This window comes from Osmia lignaria, chromosome 4 (genome assembly GCF_051020975.1).
Source record: "Osmia lignaria lignaria isolate PbOS001 chromosome 4, iyOsmLign1, whole genome shotgun sequence".
Taxonomy (NCBI): domain Eukaryota; kingdom Metazoa; phylum Arthropoda; class Insecta; order Hymenoptera; family Megachilidae; genus Osmia; species Osmia lignaria.
In genome coordinates this window covers 11,939,899-11,961,653 of record NC_135035.1, presented here as the reverse complement: position 1 = coordinate 11,961,653, position 21,755 = coordinate 11,939,899, and the positions used below count along the sequence as shown (strand labels likewise).

The 21,755-nt window shown below is 41.3% G+C and overlaps 3 protein-coding genes across 5 annotated transcripts; all 3 read right to left on the bottom strand.

Moving 5' to 3' along the window:
* Positions 1-4,317: 4,317 nt before the first annotated feature.
* Positions 4,318-9,158, bottom strand: LOC117603286 (sister of odd and bowl). 3 transcript variants are annotated; one of them, XM_034322280.2, is made up of 3 exons: positions 8,546-9,158; positions 6,711-8,176; positions 4,318-5,160 (listed from the first exon to the last, which is right to left on the bottom strand). In XM_034322280.2, the coding sequence occupies exons 2-3, from the start codon at positions 7,667-7,669 to the stop codon at positions 4,815-4,817; spliced, it is 1,305 nt and encodes a 434-aa protein (XP_034178171.2). In that variant the 5' UTR covers positions 7,670-8,176; positions 8,546-9,158; the 3' UTR covers positions 4,318-4,814. The 3 variants fall into 3 exon arrangements, with proteins under 3 accessions (XP_034178171.2, XP_034178170.2, XP_034178169.2); XM_034322279.2 differs by having other exon boundaries at positions 6,711-8,736; positions 8,835-9,158; XM_034322278.2 differs by having other exon boundaries at positions 6,711-9,158.
* Positions 9,159-13,381: 4,223 nt separating this feature from the next.
* LOC117603288 (odorant receptor 49a-like) lies at positions 13,382-14,053 on the bottom strand. The gene is made up of 4 exons (XM_076688161.1): positions 13,976-14,053; positions 13,750-13,886; positions 13,516-13,648; positions 13,382-13,435 (listed from the first exon to the last, which is right to left on the bottom strand). The coding sequence occupies exons 1-4, from the start codon at positions 14,051-14,053 to the stop codon at positions 13,382-13,384; spliced, it is 402 nt and encodes a 133-aa protein (XP_076544276.1).
* A 292-nt stretch (positions 14,054-14,345) lies between these two features.
* LOC143305284 (uncharacterized) lies at positions 14,346-15,413 on the bottom strand. The gene is made up of 5 exons (XM_076688160.1): positions 15,404-15,413; positions 15,255-15,340; positions 14,999-15,124; positions 14,821-14,938; positions 14,346-14,747 (listed from the first exon to the last, which is right to left on the bottom strand). The coding sequence occupies exons 1-5, from the start codon at positions 15,411-15,413 to the stop codon at positions 14,482-14,484; spliced, it is 606 nt and encodes a 201-aa protein (XP_076544275.1). The 3' UTR covers positions 14,346-14,481.
* Between the last annotated feature and the right edge of the window lie 6,342 nt (positions 15,414-21,755).

The following is a 21,755-nucleotide window of genomic DNA, read 5'->3' as shown; positions in this document are numbered from 1 at the left end:
ATGTAAGTTATAAAAGTAACGACATTAATGTATGAAAAATTAAACAAGATAGTTCTATATTTAATTCTTTTTGTTATATAAATACCTATTTGATTAAAAAATGAAACTTTAATATGTCATTCCTGACATGGTAGTTCTACTGTACCAGTCAACACGTTTCACATAAACAAGTATTTGATCTTCCAGTTGCTTGAGAAAGCGTCGCCATACTACCTATAGTAAGTCTCAACGAGTTTAAAGGAGCTTTTCAAACGATGTTGATAACTTTCGCAAATGGACAATCGTTCGCGTCTTGTTGCAAGTTTATGCACAGGACGAACCGCTTTTCGCGGTGAATATATTCACTGTACTGACTTAAGAGGTTAACTATACTCGACGATATTTCAATAGAAGGCGAAGCAAATATCATGTTCCAGGCCCAATCTCGCGAGAGAATAAACTGTAAAAGGTGTAAATCAATGAACTAATGTAACGAGTAGAGGCGCACGGATATATTGGTAACGTAATAAGTCGCCGGATCGTATGTACTACGTCGACGGTGGACTTAAGGTTTGCTTCACACTATTGGTATTCTTATAATTCTGAAAGGCTCTATTAGGTATATATATTTTTTTTACAAACCCATTAGTGTTGGGAATGAATGAATGGAAATTGAAGCTATAAATTTGTGAATAAAGTGTCAAAACATTAAAACAATGGACAATCATAACAATCACAACACCTAATTTTACTTCGATTCGTCGCAGTTGCAAGAATGTGGTAAAGAAAGGGTAACCACAGGTTGTAACGTGTTGCAAGAGATCGCTTATGCGACCGACCATGATCTCCTCAACGTATGTAGTTCCTGAATATCCTTTAACCGGCGACAATGATTATGGTCACACGTTGGCGAATATACTTGTGGCTGGCCGCAAGAAGAAGGTCCTGAAAAACACATGGCGAGTGCAATAAATAAAATCGACGATTTATTTTTTCAAGGTGTTTCTTATTGTCCTTATTGTGGCACGACACACTTTTTTTGTAATAATTTTTTTAATAGTACTAAAGGGGAAGAGGAAGCGCGGAAGAAGAAGGTGGAGGAGGAGCACTAAAGGCTCGAATACGTGGGCGAGTGCGAGCTTATGTCGCGCAAGTCACCACTCGGTTGCCCAGGGCATCCTGTCGTCTGTCATCCTGTCCGCCCGTCCGTATTTCCTGCCCTAGCATGCACACGCGTGCACGCATGTGCGTACACTCACGTGTTTCCTTGCTCCGCCAATCATGAACCAATGCGAACAACGCCGCGCAATTTTTACCCATTTAAAGTGTCACATCCAGGGAACGAGCGTATTGTAATTTATTCGCTCATTCTTTCGACCGACGCGGCGGTAAATCACTGGGCCATTACAGGTTTGTTTTAATTGATATCAGTATTTTTATTTTTTACTAAATTCTGTACCAAAGAGCGAAAAACTGTATCCATGTTTGCCAAAAGAAGTGTATCCATTTTTTGTTATAGAGATACCGATGTTCGAGTACATTCATGTAGCCGTGTAAATCAAGTTGAACACGTCGAGGTTGGCAAGGAGGCGAAGCCATTCGCACGTGGCCCTTGGTGCAGCTGCTAAACGATACACGCCTGCGGAATTGCGGGTGGCCACCTTGTGCGTGAGTATCCGCCGATCGTATGCAGGCAAGTACAACTTCGTTCGGCTGGCTATGGAGACGTTACACCCGGGATCTCTTGCGCGAAAACACGTACGGCCCATTAGTTATTTATTTATCCATAGGATAACGTGTAAAGAGGAAAAGACGCGAAAATAATCACCTGATATTTTTAGAAATTTTAAAACTCTTTATCATTGAACTCTTTATCTTGTTTCAATTCTTTTAATGATCTTTCTATTAGATCATTTATAATAATGCTGTTACGATAATTTACCACGTTTATCATATTAACCCATAATTAGTATATGAGGTGTATAAATAAGCTTTTTATATTTTCAATATTTCATTCCTCAAACTGGGTCAAAACGATTCTGCAATCTTCGTACCAGAGTTAATTACGTTACGTTTGAAACAGCTTACTTTAATTAGTCAGAAGTAACTTCACATCGAAGAAACAAAGGAATCATTGCGTACCATTGAACTTTGATATATAATGAGCAACACATATTTGAAGCATTGAAACATAAATAATTACAGCATCGACATACGATTATCATTTCTCGCAATCTAATATCTAAAGTTCAATCCGACACGACGCGACGCGACGCCTCGGATAGAAATTACCCATGCAGGTATTAGATCGAAAGATTTCAAATAAAGAAATAAAAAAGATTCATATGTATCGACGAGGTGATTATGTAAATGGAATTAGCATATTAATCGATGTATATTTTTTTTTAATTGCTATAATTTTTACAACAATGTAGTCAACAATTTTCATACAATGTGCAATATATTTTGCAATTAAAATTTGCATAAATGAATCCACAATAACAAACCCGATAAGAAGAAATGCACCACAAATAAATAAATAAAAAAAAAATATCCTTCAGTCACAAAACGATCGTGATACCGGTATCGTCGAGGAAGAGTAACCCAATCGTCTCTTCCTTGTGGCACGCGTGTAAAGATATCCTTATATACCGGAGACGACGAAGAAGAATAAGAAGAAATTCCGAACGAGTAGAGTAGGGCTGACCAGACGTGTTATCGACGCTCTGCCAACCCCTTAAATCAGCGAAGCTAAGCGAAGAGGGTGCAGAAGAAGAGGAAGAGGCGGAGGGAAGATCCTCCTTTCCCTTTCCCTGATACCCAGGATCGTTTCTTTTTTTTTTCTTCTTCTGGTTCGTGACGAAGAGAGGACATGCGCATGCAGATCACGTCGGTTGTAGCCAAGTGATAGCGTATCTGTGGGCGGCGCGTGCGTGTGGTCCTTCTATGTCCCCTTTAACTTCCAACCTTCCCTTTCGTCTCTTCCTCCATGCTTGAGGGAACGCACCGGCCCGTTCCGAGCCCTCTTCTCCTCTCTTTTTCACCTTATACCTGGATCCTACCGGTTTGCCTTTCTTCGCTTTTAAATGGGGAAATGACAGAGTTAATATGCGATTTAATACGTGTCTACCTGACGATACGCTTTCCGCGGTTCCGTAGGCCAACTGTTCTGACCCCCTTCAGGTGGTTTATGGGCAGGATTTTATAGGCACCTCTTAACCATTTTGGATGTAAGAGACATCCATTGGTTAATTAATTAATTTTAGATAAGGTTCTTGATAAAAAATATATCAAATAGGTATATGAGATTCTATAATAAGTATTTATTTAACGTAATAACTTATAATATGTTAAAATGTATACCTTAATAGGATATTAGGTGTACAATACACTTGTGGTCAGATCAAGCTTCTTAGAAATAACGGCGATATTGGGAAAGTAGGAATATTCAAAATTTTTATTTTCACGATATTAATTCAAGATATAAATAAAAAGCTGCTTCAGAATCGGAAAGGTAATCGCGTTAAAGACAACAGGGTTGAAATAAATAGTCAAAGATTCTGTAGAAACGTAGCTTAGCGAATCCCAGTGAATTAATTTGCGCGAGAGGAGGGAACGCGATCGCGGCTGTCACGAAATTATGTAAATTTGCTTTACAAGGCTGGGACACAAGGTGTCCCTTCTTTTTCTTTCTTTCTGATCCGGATCGAGATTCCTCGAGTTTCCAGCTTCGGAACGAACTACAGCATGAAAGAAGTGGAAGTCGACCGGTTGTGCGAGATTCTCCTTATCGACGCGAGCTGTCCCGTCTTCGGCCAGTTCCCGGGCCCGAAATAGCGTCTTCAGGCCCACCTCGTGCCTTTCCAGCACCTACCTTCGAAAAAGAAACGTAACCCTAGACGTATCGCGGTGTCATGTCCCGCGCACCTGGCGGCCTCGCTCTTTGTAACACGATACACGCGTTTCTTCTTCTTCTTCTTCTTCTTCTTCTTCCTCTTCTCCATCGTCGTCGTTGTCGTCTTTGCTGTTGTTGCTTCTTCTTCTTCTTCTTTTGCATCGTTGATACTTTCCTCTGTGCTATCGAAAGAATAGTTGGGGTCGTGGAATTATTAGTGTTAACATATTAACACGTTGAGAATATTGAAAATTTCATTGGATAGTACTATCCTTAATTGAGAAAATAATATAAATTTCGTATCTACGTCTGAAAATTCCATATGATAAGAATTCTGAAAATTAGCAAAAATGTCTATTTACAAAGGAAAAATATTCAGGTAATTCATGCGGCAAGCATAACGACAATTTAAAAAATAATATAATAAAAGTTTATTTTACACGTACAAACGAAACACAACGGGCACAGTACATAGGTACACAGTGTGAAAATACAAAAGAAAAAAGATCCTCCTTACTCTTACTCCACATACCTATACGCTACATAACACAATTACACAAGTAACGAGCATATAAATCTGTAAGTAGCATCATCCAAATATGCTCTTAAAATTACTTTCTAAACATAAACGACTACAAATACGTACGCAGGTAAATACACATGAAAAAATCAAGGAGCAAAAATGTCCCATCTTACGATTAGCCGAGTCCCGAATGTCTCAGCAAAGTATCTATAATTCATTCCAAAAAGTAAACGGCAAAATATTTGACGATCGTTAACAGCACCAAAGTGAAACCGACAAGAGAAGAAATTTATCTTCTTCAAATTCATCGTCAGTGAAATAACAAAATTGGTCTTTTCAAGGTCCCTCTGGCACATTCGATCGTGCAAAACAAAATTGTTCTACTTCCGAGTGTGAGGGGTCCGAATGTTCGGAACACTAGGACGTCTCCTGGAGGACAACAGCACTGGAGCCAGGTACAGGGATCCCTGGAGGCGGTGGCGACGTTGATACGCCCAAATTATGGGTCAACGAGTGCCTCCTGAGGTCGCAGTTCCTGCGAAAGACCTTGCCGCAGGAGGCACAGTGGTACGGCTTGATGTCCGTGTGCGTCAGAAGGTGGGTCTTCAGATTGCTCCTCTGATTGAAACTCCTGGCGCAAACAGGACATTTGTGCGGCGATTCTTCCATGTGCAGGATCTTGTGAACGGCTAGAGTCCTACTCTGACAGAATCCTTTACCGCACTCGGCGCATTTGAAAGGCTTTTCCTTGCTGTGGATATACCTGCAATAGAAGAGAGATTGAATTTTTTATTTTTATGAAATTATTTTAACGTTTAGTTTAGGTGACGGAGGGTTACTTTAAGATTATTAACAATTTTTTACATTTATAGTATTTTACTGACATTATGCGTTCATCAACACTCGTCAATGATCTCAGGATAACGCAAGGAACGAACCTGGCGCGACGTTGAAGATCCTGGTAATAGGATCAGCGAGATTAAGGGGATTAAGGATTGTTAGGCTATCGGAGCGTGGAAATTTTGTAAACTACGAAACGATTAGAGGTGTGTTACGGTGATTGGTTTATCGATAAATTCTTGAGTGTTGAAGGTGTTGGGATTATAGGGGATGCAGGCCACCGAGGTTATTATATGATTAACATGTGTTTAATAGATAAGTATTCTAATGGTTAAAAATGTGTAATAAAGTGATTCTTATACGTATCTTGAAGCTATTAGAATAATTAGAATACTAAAATACTGAAATAAAAGCCTGAAAGGAATAGTCACTTTTCATATTTTACTTAAATATTATTGGAATTCTTTCCATGGGCCATAGAATAAATAGAAATAATATTGCAACACATATGTATAAACATCAAAATCACAAACAGATGACAGCAGCTGTCAAAGCCTGAATTGAAACAAATTGCAATTACCCCTTCAACCAACATCTGAATTACTATCAATAACTCCTTTTACCAAACTCACAAAGAACATGACACACATTCACAGAGGAGTCTTACTGCCAGTAACGAATAAAACCAAGAGCCTAAGTGTGTCTATTTTTAAGCGTAATTACCGAGTTGAAATGAACGGGAATTGCGAACGTATCGATTGATGTCGAGGTGATTAATGATCAAGATACGGAAAGCTCTATAAATTGTCACGAATTGATCAACGTAATTAATACACAGACGTCGTAATTACATGTTCGACCAAACACAGCCACGTGTATTATTTCGTCGCGTTTAGACACTACAAAGATTGCAATAAATTTTACCGCGCGGAGAAGAAAGCTTGCTGCTATGATTGGTGTAATGGTACTTTTGCTGTGCACACTTCGTTCTAGCAAATAAGCGTACGTAATAGCAACTTTATCTTCCGCGTCTCTTCCGCGAAATGATCCTTGCAAGGCTAATTTTTTCTTTCTTTCGCACTTTTAACGGGCTTCTTTGAATAGAGGTAAATTGGGTTCAATTATCAATACGCGCGACGATTTCTAGTTTATATAACAGGGCTCGGACTTTCTATAATGATGATTCAATAATTTATAATTCGTTATAAAAATGTATTTATAAATAATTATAACTGACAGTAAAATGTTTCGAAATAATGCAGAGGAACCTGAAGCTGAAACTGATGTCGAAAAACTTGACTTAAAGAGGAGCTGAAAAAAAGAAGCTAAAGAAGCTAAAAAAAAAAAAAAAAAAAAACTTGAAAATAAATTTAATCAACGTCTAGTTAAAAAGGAGAAGTGGTATCGCATTATTAAATGACTCGCAGCATCTTAGTCAAGCAGAATTATGAATTATGAATCTAAATCTCTTACCTATGGTCCCTCAGGTGATCCTGCCGTCGGAAAGCTTTGCCGCAAATGTCGCACGAGTAGGGCCTCTCATCGGTATGCGTTCTCTCGTGTATCAGTAGATTATAGCTCTTGGTGAACTGTCTGCTGCAGAACTTGCAGATGAACTGTTTTTTCGGCCTTGATGCCCTGCACGTCCGCGGTATACTGGATTCAGCGGAGGTGGACGTGGCCTGGAGCGGCGACGAGGAGGACAACGAGGACGAAGAGGAGGAAGAGCAAACCGACGACGAAGCCGGAGATGTAAACGAAGAAGCAACGATTTGAGACAGATTCGATTGTTGCACCGTCGTAGAGCTGGAATTGACTCGATTCCCATCGGATATCCGTCGCAACAACAGCTCATGATTCGCGGAGGAAGTCGCTACAGAAGTGTCTCGCAACAGTACTTCCTGTTCCTCGAGAAGAGCCAAATCCTCCTCAGTGTCTCCAATAAAATCCAACCGCGCTTCCTCTTCGTCCTCGGCGGAGTGCAACAACCTCTCGGCGACTAACTGATCATTTTTCGACTGTGCCGTCGATGTCAGGGTGTTTTCGAGTCCAGTATTTATGGGAGAGCACCTCTGATTACTGGTAGCAGTCAGCCCTGATGAGCCAGATTGGTTGACACCGGGTGCTGCACTGCTGGCATGAAGGCGATGAAGGGTCAGATAAGTCTCTAAGGCCTGAAGATTCAAAGCTGCAGCTGCGGCGTGTCCGGGAGGTAGCAGGGCTGCTCTCTGAAGAGCTGCCAGGAGAGCTCCCTGTAGTCCTAGGGCCACACTCTGCAGGGTAAAATTCGGGAGACCCGCCTCTGTGACACTGGCGACATCCCTGAGCTCTGTACTGGTAGATGCCGAAGAAGACGGGACCATTACGATTCCCCGCTCCTGCTCCTGCTCCTGCTCTTGGTCCTGCTGTTGCTGTTGCTGTTGCTGTTGCATCCTCCCCCTTTGTTAAAATCGTCCTGGGTCAGGATCAGGGGTTGCCGACGTGTTGCCGGCACCATTGGCGAAGGTGAGCTCTGTGGGTCCTTGCGGATGGGTCCAAACGAGCACAGTTTTGTTCACAGTTCGAAATCGATTACCGACGACTTCATACTCGGGGTTAATCGCGAGAAATCGTTTATGAGCGATCGCGAGACGGTTCACAAACGAGAAAACTGCAAAGAGAAGACACACACGCGATGCTGGCGGTGCGAAAGCGCCCCGACGACTGCTCTTGCCTCTCGCTGCTGGGCACTGCTCGTGGAGACACCTGGTGGCAGGTATCCGAGGCGAGTTGGGACCGTCCGCGAGGAACGGGCCCCGGATTCTGGAGAGAGAGCCACAGCTGGCCCGCAATTGCTCGCCGTTTCGGCGTCGCGTCGCGCCTCGTTCGTAATCTCGCGTACACGCGTGACTGCGTGCGCGGATACGCGTGCGCCTTCGTGACAACCCCTAGTCCTTCCTCTAACGAGTTAGGGTTTAACGCATGTATAATGTTTCAATTGGAATTGAGGGTTTTTCTGTGTATTCTCTGTGATCACTAATTACCGTCACGTCGTCTTTTTAGTATAGTCAAATAATCAATTAAAAAAAAGAAGGGAAGTCAAACTTTAAATAATGTAGGTATTATACCAAAATATTCTCGTAAATATTAATCGTTCGATAGCTGTTGGTCAAATTTTGCGAACAGCTTTTCATTCAATTACACGACGCTAGAGCTAGAGTTCGAAGGTTAAATTGGTTTCTGTCTAGCAACGTATCGGTAAATCTCTGTGCTTCTGTGTTCACGGCTATCATTAAAACGTCGCGAATTAAGAATTACGAGGTACTTACGTAACATGCTGTGAGCTGTGAAAGTAATGAACAGCAAATTCCGGCATGGCGTGTGTCACCAACGACAGATACGCACGTCGAGTAATAAACAATGTAAATACGACGTTGCTTGTTCCTTAGCGAGTTATTCGCCAATTTGCAGTCCGAATTCTACGATACTCTGTTATTCGAGGGCCCCCTTGGTTGATAAACTTGATTAAAAATTGAAATTGATATAACATTTAATCCTAAAGAAAAAAGACTATAATAAACAAATTTCATTGAATTTTTTTTTTAAATAGGTAATAACCGGAAGGATGGTTGTAGAGTGAAGCCCGTGACTGTAGCTTCCTTGAACCTCTATTTAATCCGGCGGTACCGCCAATTCACAATCCAACACACCTAACGGTCTGCACCATTTTCCACCCCCGCGTCTATTTAGAGCCTACTCTACACGGTGCTGCCACTCCGTTGCAAAGGTGCAACAATTTACGACGGCAATTAATGCGCGAGAGTAAACCGTGTATAGCACCTATAGTTAGCTGCCTCTCCGTCACGACGAGCAAGAAAGACGGACACGTTCCATGCACGCGTGGTACCTACTGCAGGAAGAACAGAGTGAAATCCCCAGCCAGACTGGAGGGTCGAGAAAGAAGAAGAAGAAGAAGAAGAAGAAGAAGAAGAAGAAGAAGAAGAAAGGAGACGGGAGGAAACAGCGGATAGAAGGTAAGCAAGGGAAAGAGAAAGGGAGAAGCGAAGCAAGGCAGACTAAATAATATTATAGGTGGTGTTCTCACGGTCTCGGGACGCCCGCGGGCCAACTCGTCACCCCCTCCGCCCCTTTCTCGTCTTCTTATTCTCCTCTCCTCACGGCCCACCTCGTACCCGACCTCTTACACCCCCACGCCGGGAGTTTCGCCCACGCTAAAGCCCCACGAAGTCGTTGGGTCCCATGGGTGGGAGAAAGAGGGCCCAAGCGACCAGGAACGAGTATGGACGACAACGGACGAAGGGTCAGGGTTCATCTCGCGCTCGCTGACCGTCACCGTGGACGGTTTTCTTTCTCTTTTCTTGCCCGCCGCCTTCTTCTCCTTCGCCTTCGCCTTCGCCTTCGCCTTCGCGTTCGCCTTCGCCTTCGCCTTCGCCTTCACCCTCCTCCTACTTATCCTTCTCATTCCCTTCGTTTCTTTTCTCGACCTTTCCTTGTATGTAGCCTTCCTCCTCCCACATCGGAACGTTTCAACCCCGAATTTTCAAGATTTTCGCAGATTGGGAGATCAAGTTCTTGCGGAATGATCAGTTAATTAAGTTGCTCCAGGGAACGCAGAGGTAGGGTGGAGAACATTCTTCGAGTGGGTTTTAGTTATAATGAAGTTAGTCATGAGGATAATCTAAGGATAATTAAAAGTCATTTTTTATAATAGAAATTGTTATCTTATTCGTCTTCAACATCACCAGCCAGAAAATTTGTCAATTTATAAATTCAATGGGAATTTTTCAAAGGATAATTTGCTACAAAGTCAAATTTTTCGATTGGTTGAATATATTGAATGTGTTAGTAAGGATGTTCTATTCAAAGACCTTGGTGAAATTGATTTTTAAATTTTGATGCACGATGGGTCGATTGATTGATGCTCACGTTTAATCTTCCTTTTCGTTCCTTTCTTTCGTTGTCGTTTCGATAGTTCATAGTGTTTAACGAAGAAGATAGCAGATATTTTGGATCTATAGGAGCAATCAAAGAGAGAGTGTTAAATGAGAATCTTGATTAATGTGTAGTAGCTTCGGAGATTGAGGAGATTGGTAACTATTTTTCTTTTTTGTTGAAATAAATGTTTGGAGTTAATTAAAGTGACATATGGTGTAATATAAAATTATACTGATGATTAAGAAATTTACAGTGAAAATTATATTTTCAATTAATTTCTTTTGTTAAAAAATTATTAATGTTTTCTTTTTGGAATTAGTAATATTTTTCAGTGTAAAAAAAAGGCTATAGTGGTAACACTTACTTGACTGTCAAATTACAAATTTATATTGAATGAAAAGTCATTCTTCTTTGTCTCTTATTTTTTGAAAGCATAGTATTCAGTCTTGGCGTTTATATCCGGAATTCCATTGCGTCACCTCAGCTAGAATTCCATTCTGACGATTTTGAGACTGGACCTCGGCAACTACTATATTTGGTTTGTGCGAATAAACGACGTCCATACGGTTATCTTTACTAAACACAAAAACAATTCTTATCGCTTTTCATTTGTGGCCATACTAAAAATACCAATGAGACAGTATTATACAGTGTACCCTCTCAATTAATTTGCTAGTCATTCCGATATCAACTTTACTGCACAAAGCGTTGAAAATAAAATACGGCATGCTACTAATGACAATGATATTAATAATGCTAAAGAATAAAATAAAAATATCAAAAATAACAAAAATTGATAAAGTTGTATTATTTCATTGCACACCGATACTATAAACTTTCAAGATACTGCAAAATTACATATTTAAAACTCGTTTCTCATGCAGATAATTTTAAAAATCACAAAATAATGATATTCTGAACAATAAATCACTCGCATAACCATATCAATACCTTAACGACCTCGATAAAAGTCCATCAATCTTAAACATTCACAACTTACTTGTTTAAACAACACAATGTTGCAAACATCTCGCGTGAAGCGTCAGACTTGAAACAAGCAATCGACTCGTTCCTGGCTACCCAATAAATCTTCTTTACAGCGCTCCGAATTAGCATACACCCGCTAAACTTAACATACACTGCTGGCCGTTAAACCCATACAACAGTAACCAAAATAAATTGCAACCAGAGTTGGACACCCATTTCATTGGAACGAAATATAACAAATGAAAATATAAAATTAATTTTCAAATCATCAAAAGCAGAGGGTTGAAGGAAATTTTGCTATAACTGATTGGACACTTTTAATGGATTAAACGAATAAACAGGAAAGAAGCAACGATACGAACAGTTGCGAAGGATCGATCGATCGACTTCGCGCTCCGGAAAAGCACCATTCTGCCCTTTAGCATCGCGAGGTAAAAGGTTACTAAACGGTGTTCACCATCGATAAATAATGTAACATGGCGTGACATGAGAAATTCCTCACGATCACCGACCTACGTTGAATTAGAAACGAAGGAACGGTGTTCAAGCTCGATCCTAATACGTTTTGCCTAACGATAAATCGGTCCTTGGTAAGTGTAGATGAGAAATGAGCCTTTCAGAAGTCAAACCGATCAACTCGCCTGCGTTTTCTGTAAATTTAATATCGACAAATTTTTTCGATAGATTAATTTATGTGTTTATTGTGCCATATATTAGGAACCTTTATCTTGGAACACACTTGTGTCGGAAATATTTGAATTTTGCATAAAGTCGCATAAAGTATCTATACCGTGTAACTTATATACAATACAGGAGACTCTCGTTATATTATCTCTGACGGGTATGTAGGAGCGGAAAATTTGTCAGTTGAAAACGGGGAGAGGAAATAGAAATATATCATTTCAACGAAAACAACCATAGGAATAAAAGAAATGCCGGTGAATATTGTACAACCCTCGGGTAACAATTTCGCAGAAAGCAATGGTTGACCGACTACGCAGCCAAGCGAGAAAGAACCAGACAAATTAATCCGTTTGCCCGGTTTCATTTATCATTCGCGCTGCTTCATCCTCGTTCACCGTGTTTACACGTGCTACACCACGAAAGACGCTAATTCGACGGTGTTGGCCCGATCGAAAGAAAGGATATCAGATCGTAAAACGATCTCGCCTTTGTGCGCGAGCATCAGGGTTCGGGACCGATCGCCGTGTACCGAAATCGCCTGACGATCTCCAGGGTACACGCTCCCTCTGGCTCGTTCGAGCACCTTTCAATTTGCTCTTGTTTCCTGAATGTGGTGAAGCGCAGAGGGAGGCCGCGGCTTCCCGCCGCGTAGATAATTAGATCGCTACCAACCACCTCCACTTTCACGCATCTTCACCTCCGCGGTTGCGTACCCGCCGTTTCTTCCTTCGTGTACCATCGCTTGTTCCGTCGCGTCGCGTCGGCTCCTCTTCTTCCGTCTATCTTTCCGCCGCTCCTCGCGCTTCCCGCGCGACGCGACGCGACGCGACGCGACGTGTGTTGCCAATGGGTGCCCGAGATGCATCCGACCTCGTTCGTGAGCCTTGATGTTAATTTCTGACGCGTAAAACTAAAACCATCCCCTATTTCGTGGCCCGTCCGGCTCGGCTGTTTCAATAATTTCCGATTTTAAACTTTACACCTGGCCGCGGAATAGCTATCCCGATGAACGAGACAACGGACTTATCGTGTTCACGACACCGAATTATTAGTCCCGGCTGGCTGATTAATGACACCAGCGACCCCGCCCTTCTAAGGAGCCACCTCGTGATAAGATTAATGAGGTACCGTCTGTGTGCATCCGCTCGGTTTCATGCACGTGTCACCGATCTTGCTTTTGTAAATCTATTACTGGATAAGGTGGAAAGCAACACGGCGATCAAACGCGCTCCTTACGAATGTTATTCCATTTTTCAAATTCGTCTAGCCGCTCGTTGTTGACCGCGCGGCTGATTTACGCATTGCGGGATTCTTCGGTCTTCACAGTGTTGAAGCAACTCGAGTAAAAGAGCAGTGGGAATAAAAATCACTCTGATGAATCAATGTAGGTACACTGTTTCCACGGGAATGGTCATCTGGATGCGTTAACGCATGTACTATTTATTTACACTTATATTATTTATACATAGTTTAATAACATTCTGTTTTATATCATATAAAACCTAGTTCTCTTCGTCACATAAAATATTTTCTATGAATCACTCCCTCAGTGATAGCAAAATTGTAAAATACGATATACAGGTTTTAAAGATCTTCAAAAAAAATCACTTTGATTATTAATTGTTACTTTTATGTAACGGCAATTATATTAATATGATAATATAGTACATACCGTGCCAAAATTCTCGATGTTCATTTCGTATAATCCTCCTGCTGATAGCTTACATGGTTTGCTGCATCTAATTTGCATTATGTGGAGTGTTTTCTCGAATTTCAATGGTATCTCGTGCCATTTAGAAACGTATCTATCATAAAATTTAAATATATCGCTTTCAAGTACATCAAAACTAATTAACACGTTTCGTGATACGTGAGTCTCATGTTTGGTGCATGTATACATACGTACATGTCATTAATTAACTCCAAACTTCGATCCAACATCACTTGGCCAGGTACACTGAGGGCGTACAGATGAAATTGTTGACCCAATAGGAACATAACAATTCTAAAAGATTCCCTCGGTTGATCAACGTACATAACAGCCTAATGAATAAAAGAATTCATGTGTATATTGCCAATTTGCCAATTAATATAACTATCGAATTTTTGTTTCTTGACAAAACAACCCTTACTTGAACAGCTGTTACAGTGATACCAATCATGTTAAACCCAACTTGAAACAAGTAACTGGTACGAGTACTTTCGTCCATATCCTCGTAAAAGCTTTGTGTGTAACGAAAGAACAAATTAAGTAAAATTCTATGCATTTTCATAATTTAGTATTAATTTGTATTTCTATTAACCTGATGGCTTCGTAATGAGTGATCACACAGCTTTTAAATCGATTGTCTTTAATATCAATCGCTCTTCCGACTTTCGATGCTTTCTTAACCTGATACCTGAGTATATTTAAAAAATTATTTGATTATTGACAGTGGAACGTGTATAGCATTTTGGTTGACTAATGTATAAATTTAAAGAGATAGAAGGATTAAACTGATATTACATATATTTGTTAAATTTTTATTCTTTCCGATGATATAAATATTATTATGAGTACGTGATATATTTGAAAATTTGAATGAATAATTATATAGAAAAATTGTGCTTACCTACCTTAGTGAATACATAATTAAACTTACCCGCAAAGAGCAAACAATCCGCAGCAGTAATGAATGATAACCAGGTACAATGAATCGATGGTGGTTATAATCAACACAATTACAAGGGAACACCACGCCGAATGTAAATGCACGATATAAAAATGATCATCGGTGTCTACGATATAATTCAGCTGGAATAAGGGTAATTTTGCTCGGGTTTCATTTAACGGTACGACGATATCCAAAAAAGGAGAAGACAACGGAAGAGATACGAATAGTACCAGAAATCCCCATAAACTAACTGAAAAAAATCGAAAGTTTTATTCAATTTTTAAAATTAACAGCTCATTATTGAAAAATTTTGTAGTATGTACTTCTATATAAACTGCCCATTCTACTTCCTTGCTCGGTGATTTCATTTAGAACGTGTAATTCGCCATTGATCTCAGAGACTTCCCATTGTTTAGCCATACGGTCGAACATGTTTTCAAACTGCAAAGTGGTAGTACTTGATAATTTTTTTATTTTAGATCAATTCAGTGATCTAAATACCTTTTTCCTGTTAATGTTGTGATTTAGTATTTTTATCAAGGCAACCAGCGTTGAAACTACAATTGGCACACATTCCATAACTGTGTCCAAATCGTGTTCGCGCATTGACGAATATATTTTTAGCAGCTTGGAATATAATAATCGACCGGAAAATTAATAATATTATTTATAAATATATCAAAATGTTCGCTATAACTGGTCAATCGTATTTGTTTTATAATTTTCTTCTTATTTCGGATCTATTGATTCTACTTACTGACGGTGTGAAGAGGCTGATTATAGAAAAAACCATCACGGTCACGATAATTTTATGACTTTGTTCCGTTTGAAATGGATATAGTCCTATAAATATCAAATACTTTTTGAATGCCTTATAACAAGGTAACTGGAACGCATTCTTCTTACGATATTCCATTTTTCTGTAACACTGAATGGTTTGAACTTAAGCTGAATCGATTAAGTTGAAAATTTTGGAACTTTGGAGCTTTAGAATTTTAGAATCTTAAAATTTCACACTTATGTTTCAGGTGTAGCAAAACTGATGGCACGTGTACAACAACAAACGATCACGTGTAGACTGAACTGCGAAAAAGGTAGAAAGTAAAACCCTCCTACCTGAAGAACAAAATAATTGACGTGTTGTCATTCTATTCTTCTGTATCTAATATCGAACACTATCCTGCATGATTCGATGAATTGACAGGTACCTATTATGGTATAGCTGTTGAATTATGATGCTATATCATAAACATAAGGTACTGTGACGTTTGGACGTAAAGGGTGTCCGAGGGGTGTGTTAGAATTTCTTATGCACGACAGAAACCAGAAACTGACAGACGTTTGTCAATGAATATTTTAACTTGTTGGTAAACTGATGCGGAACCAGCATGTCACCAGTAGAATCAATATAGTGTTCTCAATGATTCAGAACGGAAGGCCCCTGTGAAAATTTTGCTTAACGTTTTGAATTCATAACTAACAGCATAAATTCATAATAATTGTAGCTTTTTGTGTTGACATTATCTAACGACATACTTCTAATTGGTAAGACTTGTAGGTATATTTAGTTTAATTAATTGCACTCTCTCAATTTTTATAACCATAGGTCACATAGGTAAGTATTAAAAATGGGACCTACATTCGTATAGGATTTTTCATTGCAAATGACATGTCAATGTTACCTTCCGAATCAGTCAGTATTCGATCATCTGGGAAATTAATTCGTAATTCATCCCGGAACATCCATCATGCAAATCGTGTTCGATGCAACCTCGTCAGCCTCGTCAGCCTCACGGTTCAATCGAAAGCAGACAAAAATCTCCCTCGGAATGTCTACACGCTACGTTCGAACCGAGCACGCCCATGCAACACACTCCTCCACCATAACAAATATCTGCTATCCTCAGACAAGACGGCACCCATAATAAAAGAGTACCAATGATCCCAGTGGCGTCACCCATGTTTTTCAGGGTGACACGGCCCCTACTGTTTCCTAGGCGACTGGATAAAGTGCTCCCTGTCGTGCGGACCCGGCATAATGCTAAGCCTTAGCTTCGAACAGGGCCAATGAAATAAATGTGATACTTTCAGCACTGCCGCCTTGTCTCCAGACTTCTTCTACGGTATAAATAACGCATAACTCCAGACTCGATGAACGAACGTCCGTTTCTGAATAGCAGACGGGTTAGGTGGCTAGCTAATCTGAAAGATTAGGATAGAAGAAAAGGGTAAGAGAAAAATTCGTGGAGGATACGTATCACCAGGAGGCAAAGCGTGATTCCATTAGTCAGGACCTCACCACCGATGCTTGGCTTTGGATCATCTGATGGGCTGACCAACTTGCCCGTTGAAGCACACTTAATACATCTATTATACATATAATACAATTCTGTAAAATACATCGCAACTCCCTACTCTTCCACAATACCCCTCTAAAGAGTTCGATTGATCATCGATCGGATGATTTCGGGTACAAAAAGAAGAATGAAAAATCACGAAGGAAAGTGTGCGGTCATTTTCACGCTGCGATAGCAGGCGGCGACGTCTGCGAACGTAGAAGAAGAATCACGAGTAAAATTGAGGAAGGACGGAGGGATTGGGTGAAGGGATGCCAAGGTGCCCCCCGTCGCGACTCCATCGCCTAATCATTCTTTAAACGCGCATAAACAAGTCTCCGCGCTAGCAATCGGGGTATGGTATATGACTAATGTCATTCCTGAACCAACGAAATTCCCATCCCTTTTCCGTCCCACCCCCTTTCCGTGCACCCTTATCTGAGTGACCAGAAAGCAGAAATCGAAGCGGCGCAGCGCGGCGGAGACGAGAAAGGACTAACCAAATTGGAGATGCTTCCATCTTCAGGTGGAGAGAGGTCAGTGCGGGTGAGAGAAAGAGATAGGGCAGCAACAGGCGCGGCAGTCTAAATCTAAAATGCAAATACACTCAACAAATCACTATCGGTGACAGGCATCCTTACTTTTAAAAAAGAGGAAGGAGAAGCCGGTGTACAGACCCCCTGCCAGGGGTTTCGAGGGTAACTCCAGGTCCCCTGAAGGCGAGTTTACACCGCATGCGGTCAACGCCTGTTGATGCATCCTTCCACGGCTGCTTCCTTGTACGCGGTCGCGCCGCGCGCCGCTCTGTTGCGGTGTTAATGTACGCAATTCGATACCTCCACGTGGAAAGGAAGGTGCTACCTTCTTTTTTCGAAATATTTCAAACGTCGCGACGCGTCCCGCCTTGCCGCGTCGCGTCGTTCCGGCGCCTTTTGATGTTGCATGTATGTACATACATATCTGATATGTTACCAGGAGCTTAAAGGAAAATCTTTTCCCTTATGAATGGGATGAATGGAATTAATGGGATTCTTCTACTGATCAGCTGTCAAAGATAATCAGAATTTGTTAATGAATTTTGCTATAACGCTCAATTTTAATTTATACTTTTAACAAAACTACCATTTATTATTCCATTAAAAAAGTAACTTGTTCCACTTTGATTAGTGCTTAGACTGGAAAAGATTTTGGGCTGGTATGCGCGACACTCGCGGCGGGTGTTCAAGTAACACGACTGACTTTTGACCCCGCAGGCGGTACCCCAAGCAGGGTGCGGCATTGGAAGTCTCCGAAAGGATTCACGCAGTCCGAAAAGGAGATGGAGAGGAATGGACGCAGAAATATCTCGACAATAGGGCCCAGTCATACGATAATAATGATCAATTATCGATCTGTCATTCAAAGGGTACGCCGACGGAATGCACGACGAATCGAACTCTTTTTCTTCTTTATCTTCTTCGTCTTCTATTGCTCTTTCTTCTTCTTCGGGACCGCCTTCGATCTCCTTCCCTTCTATTCGAACGATCCTCGTGGCATTTTAGTAACATTTTATGGAAAATGTTAACCGGTACATCAGATCCATTGTTTAGAATGGCTTCGAAATAAGGTACGGATAGAAGAATAATAGAATTATAGCAATGTGAAATTTTATTTAATTTTCTATTTACAGTGATAACTTAATTTTGTTTATTTTTTCCATTAAACCATAATCGTGGACGACGACGGCCCACGACCCACGGAAAGAGGCAAAATTTGTATATTTTATCACGTTTCTCGGAACTTGAAAAGTGACGGGAAAATATGATTAACGCGGGCAGTAACCAATTTTGCTGTTCTGTGACATAAAGTTCATCTATGGTTCACGTGACATTTCGAAATGAATATAGCCGCATGTAGGAGGGGGAGGACATCGTATGCGAGCCTCCGTACATATTTTGGGAGAACACCACGCGGCCGAGCCGGTCATGTACCGCCGTGGGCAACAATATTCATAACTAATAGATCGCCGGTCCGTGGGTGACAGAGCAATACGTCCTGCGTTTCGATGTTCCTGGCTCTCAGAGATCGAGCGAGCCCGCATGCGGGGTCGTGGCCGGATCCGTCGCTTGGTTAGGTCCGCTTTACACGGGCCGAGCATTCCGGGAAGTCCGCCTTGAACGACCATAAACAAGCCAACAGCCCTCTTTCTAACTCGCCCGTCTTTCCTTCACCCGAGTTTCCTCCTTCACCGGTGTTTCGCGATCGATTTTGCGCGACTTGTTGAATTTTCGTGACAGATGATACATTTCCAACCCTTAGGGTAATTATGGAAGGGATATATCTAATTGAGTTCTTAGCCAATACCATATATGACGAGTCTATTTTAATTCGTCCATTAAGCATAGAGAATCATAACGAACCCCTTGATCTTACCGCTCCAATTGACAAAACTGAACAATACTCCATAACGGTACCAAAAATGGTCCCAATCCTGTCACCTCGCAGCCTCCCACCCCTACGTTTGAATCCGCAACCAGTCCAAACCACAGAATGATCGATCCTCTTTCGTGTCACCGACACTCGTCAGACGTTGAGAAGAAAACGAAGACGAAGAAGGAGGAGTAACGTAGCCCGAGTTAGTGGCCGGATAAAGAAAAAGAATATACGCCGCGTTGGCGGCGTCGAAGGACCCAGAAGAATCGGTAGAGAGACGGTGTTGGAGGTGGAGATGCCTCGGATGAAGGAGTAGAAGAAGAAGAAGAAGAAGAAGAAGAAGACGAAGACGATACGGTGGAGGAGGAGGAGCGGTGAGCGCGGGTCGCCATTAAGCGGACCCCCTGCCGCGTGGCCCGCGGCAACCCTTCACAAAAAACTGTAATTGGAAATACTTTTCCTCCTTTTTTCCTGAAATAATTTATGAATCTTCCACCGGTCAGCCAGCTAGGGCTGTGGCTGCTTCCAGACTTTGTTCCCTCGTTCCTTCGGGACTCCAAGATGACGAGGAACCGTTCGGGGAACACCTCCCCCGCTATCATTGGCGTAACTAGGACTGGGTCAAATCAGCTGGTAACAAAAATAAATTGTTATTATTTCGAAAGGAAATATTTTTGTTACTTGAGCTACATGCTTGAGCTACTTGAATTTAATAATATTAATTGTTTAAAATTTGTAGGAAAGTTAGAGAAGCCAGTGCCAACCACCCCTTCAAGATCCAGAACAGTAGAAGCAGGTGAAGGACAGGTGAGGGATAGGGAAGAGAGGATACCCCATGGTGAGAAGAATCCATTGAACTCTCTTTATTTTACGCGAAACTTTACGGCGTCGTTTCGACGTTGTCGCTTTCAACGCAGAATGCTACCCTCGCGTCTTTTATTAACACTGCCGATTGCGGCTGAACGGATCGTTTATGAGAGAAATCTGTCCGGGATTATGGTAATCCGTTTATATCCTGAGATAGGAGGAAGATTCTCATTTGTTTCTTTTTTTATTTTTAACTACAGAGGTCATTGCCTCCTTTGAAGTTTTATAGAGAAATGATTAATTGAGTATATTTTAAAGAAATTATTTTGCGACTAGAAATTTTATTTATTTATTTTATCAGTGTAAATAGACGATCACGAAAAGCAACTGGAAAAACAGAAGAGGCAAAAGTGGCCTCTTCTTATTTCGTATCCGAAGACACCCCGCTGCGCGAGGGTGGAGGTGAGTCCTCTTTAAAGTATTACGAGAACCCTTACAGCAGCCTTCGGATGCCGTTATCAATTTGGGTGATTCTCAGGATTTCTAATGAAGACGCAATGCTAGTGTTCGTCCTTCGTAACCTTCCATCTGCCTCTGAGAGGTCTTCGTCATCGCGAGCCTTAATCGGCCAATCAGCAAGCTGACCCACAGTTTCGCGTTAGTAATTATACTGGTGTGCCACCCAGGACGCGAGACAATATCGATCCTAATGTGATATATGGGAGAATGTACAAATTTTCTGTGTTGGCTTCTTCAGGGTTGCTGCCGGGGTTAACTGTTTGCTGCTGATGATAACATCTGCAATTTCAATCAAACTTCATAGATTCAGTGAATTGTCTCTGCATTTCCTAATCTCTGGATCGAACCATCAAAGACCATCTTCGCGACTGACGATCTAGACCCAGTTGATTAGAGATGGATTTCATGTCCAGCATCAAACGTGGCACAGCCTTTCACCGGTTTCGATAATGAGCATGCAAGAAAAGCTGAACGTAAGCAAGCACGATCGTCCTCGTTACGCCGAATGAAAGAGACCCGTAGACGTAGTCGTCGGAGGAATGAGACACGACAGGTCGTCGGACGACCCTATGCCACGACCTCTATGCATCTAAATTGGCTGCGCCCCCATTCGTCATGCAGCGGCTCGCTTCCCCCATTGATCGCTCGCACACTTCGTGGGAAGTGCTGCCCGATCATCCTACCTTTTTTGCATCCTCCACGGCATATCCTTCGGGCGTTTCGAACGGTACACCCTGAGATCGTTGCGGTGTCCTCCTTTAACGTAATACCACTTCTTTCCTATCTTGTTCGTGAACACGAGATCTGACACTTAGGCGTGAGTACCTGAGTTTGATAGCTGATCGAAATTTGATCGGTGAAGTTACTTGGAAGATCATTTTTCTGTGTCTGTGAACTGCCAGTGGAATTGTGAATGTGTTCCATGGAATTTTGAATCGATAATGGAAGAGTAGGAAAGTTAAGATAAGGAAAGGTTGGCTGGATCAAATGGGACAGGTATTAAAGAATGAGAAAATTCGAAAATTTCGGATAACCTCTGGAGGTTAGTACTTTTCTGTGATAATAATATTATCTAAATTTACTCAAAGTGTCAAAATTAATGTACATAGCTTACCCTATAAAATAGTAGTATTACCAAGCAATATTATTATATACCAAATGTAACATTTGTTCCATAAGACAGC

Bases quoted from the DNA above. Each gene is read 5' to 3' on its own strand.
- LOC117603286 (XM_034322278.2), bottom strand. From the start codon at position 7,669: ATGCAACAGCAACAGCAACAGCAACAGCAGGACCAAGAGCAGGAGCAG. The intron at 5,161-6,710 runs GTAAGAGATTTA...CTTCTATTGCAG, and splicing joins GATCACCTGAGGGACCATAG to GTATATCCACAGCAAGGAAA.
- LOC117603288 (XM_076688161.1), bottom strand. From the start codon at position 14,053: ATGGACGAAAGTACTCGTACCAGTTACTTGTTTCAAGTTGGGTTTAAC. The intron at 13,887-13,975 runs GTAAGGGTTGTT...TTTATTCATTAG, and splicing joins TCACTGTAACAGCTGTTCAA to GCTGTTATGTACGTTGATCA. The intron at 13,436-13,515 runs GTATGTACTATA...TTTTTTTTGAAG, and splicing joins ACATCGAGAATTTTGGCACG to ATCTTTAAAACCTGTATATC.
- LOC143305284 (XM_076688160.1), bottom strand. The intron at 15,125-15,254 runs GTAAGTAGAATC...TTATATTCCAAG, and splicing joins TCAGCCTCTTCACACCGTCA to CTGCTAAAAATATATTCGTC. The intron at 14,748-14,820 runs GTACATACTACA...GATTTTTTTCAG, and splicing joins AATGGGCAGTTTATATAGAA to TTAGTTTATGGGGATTTCTG.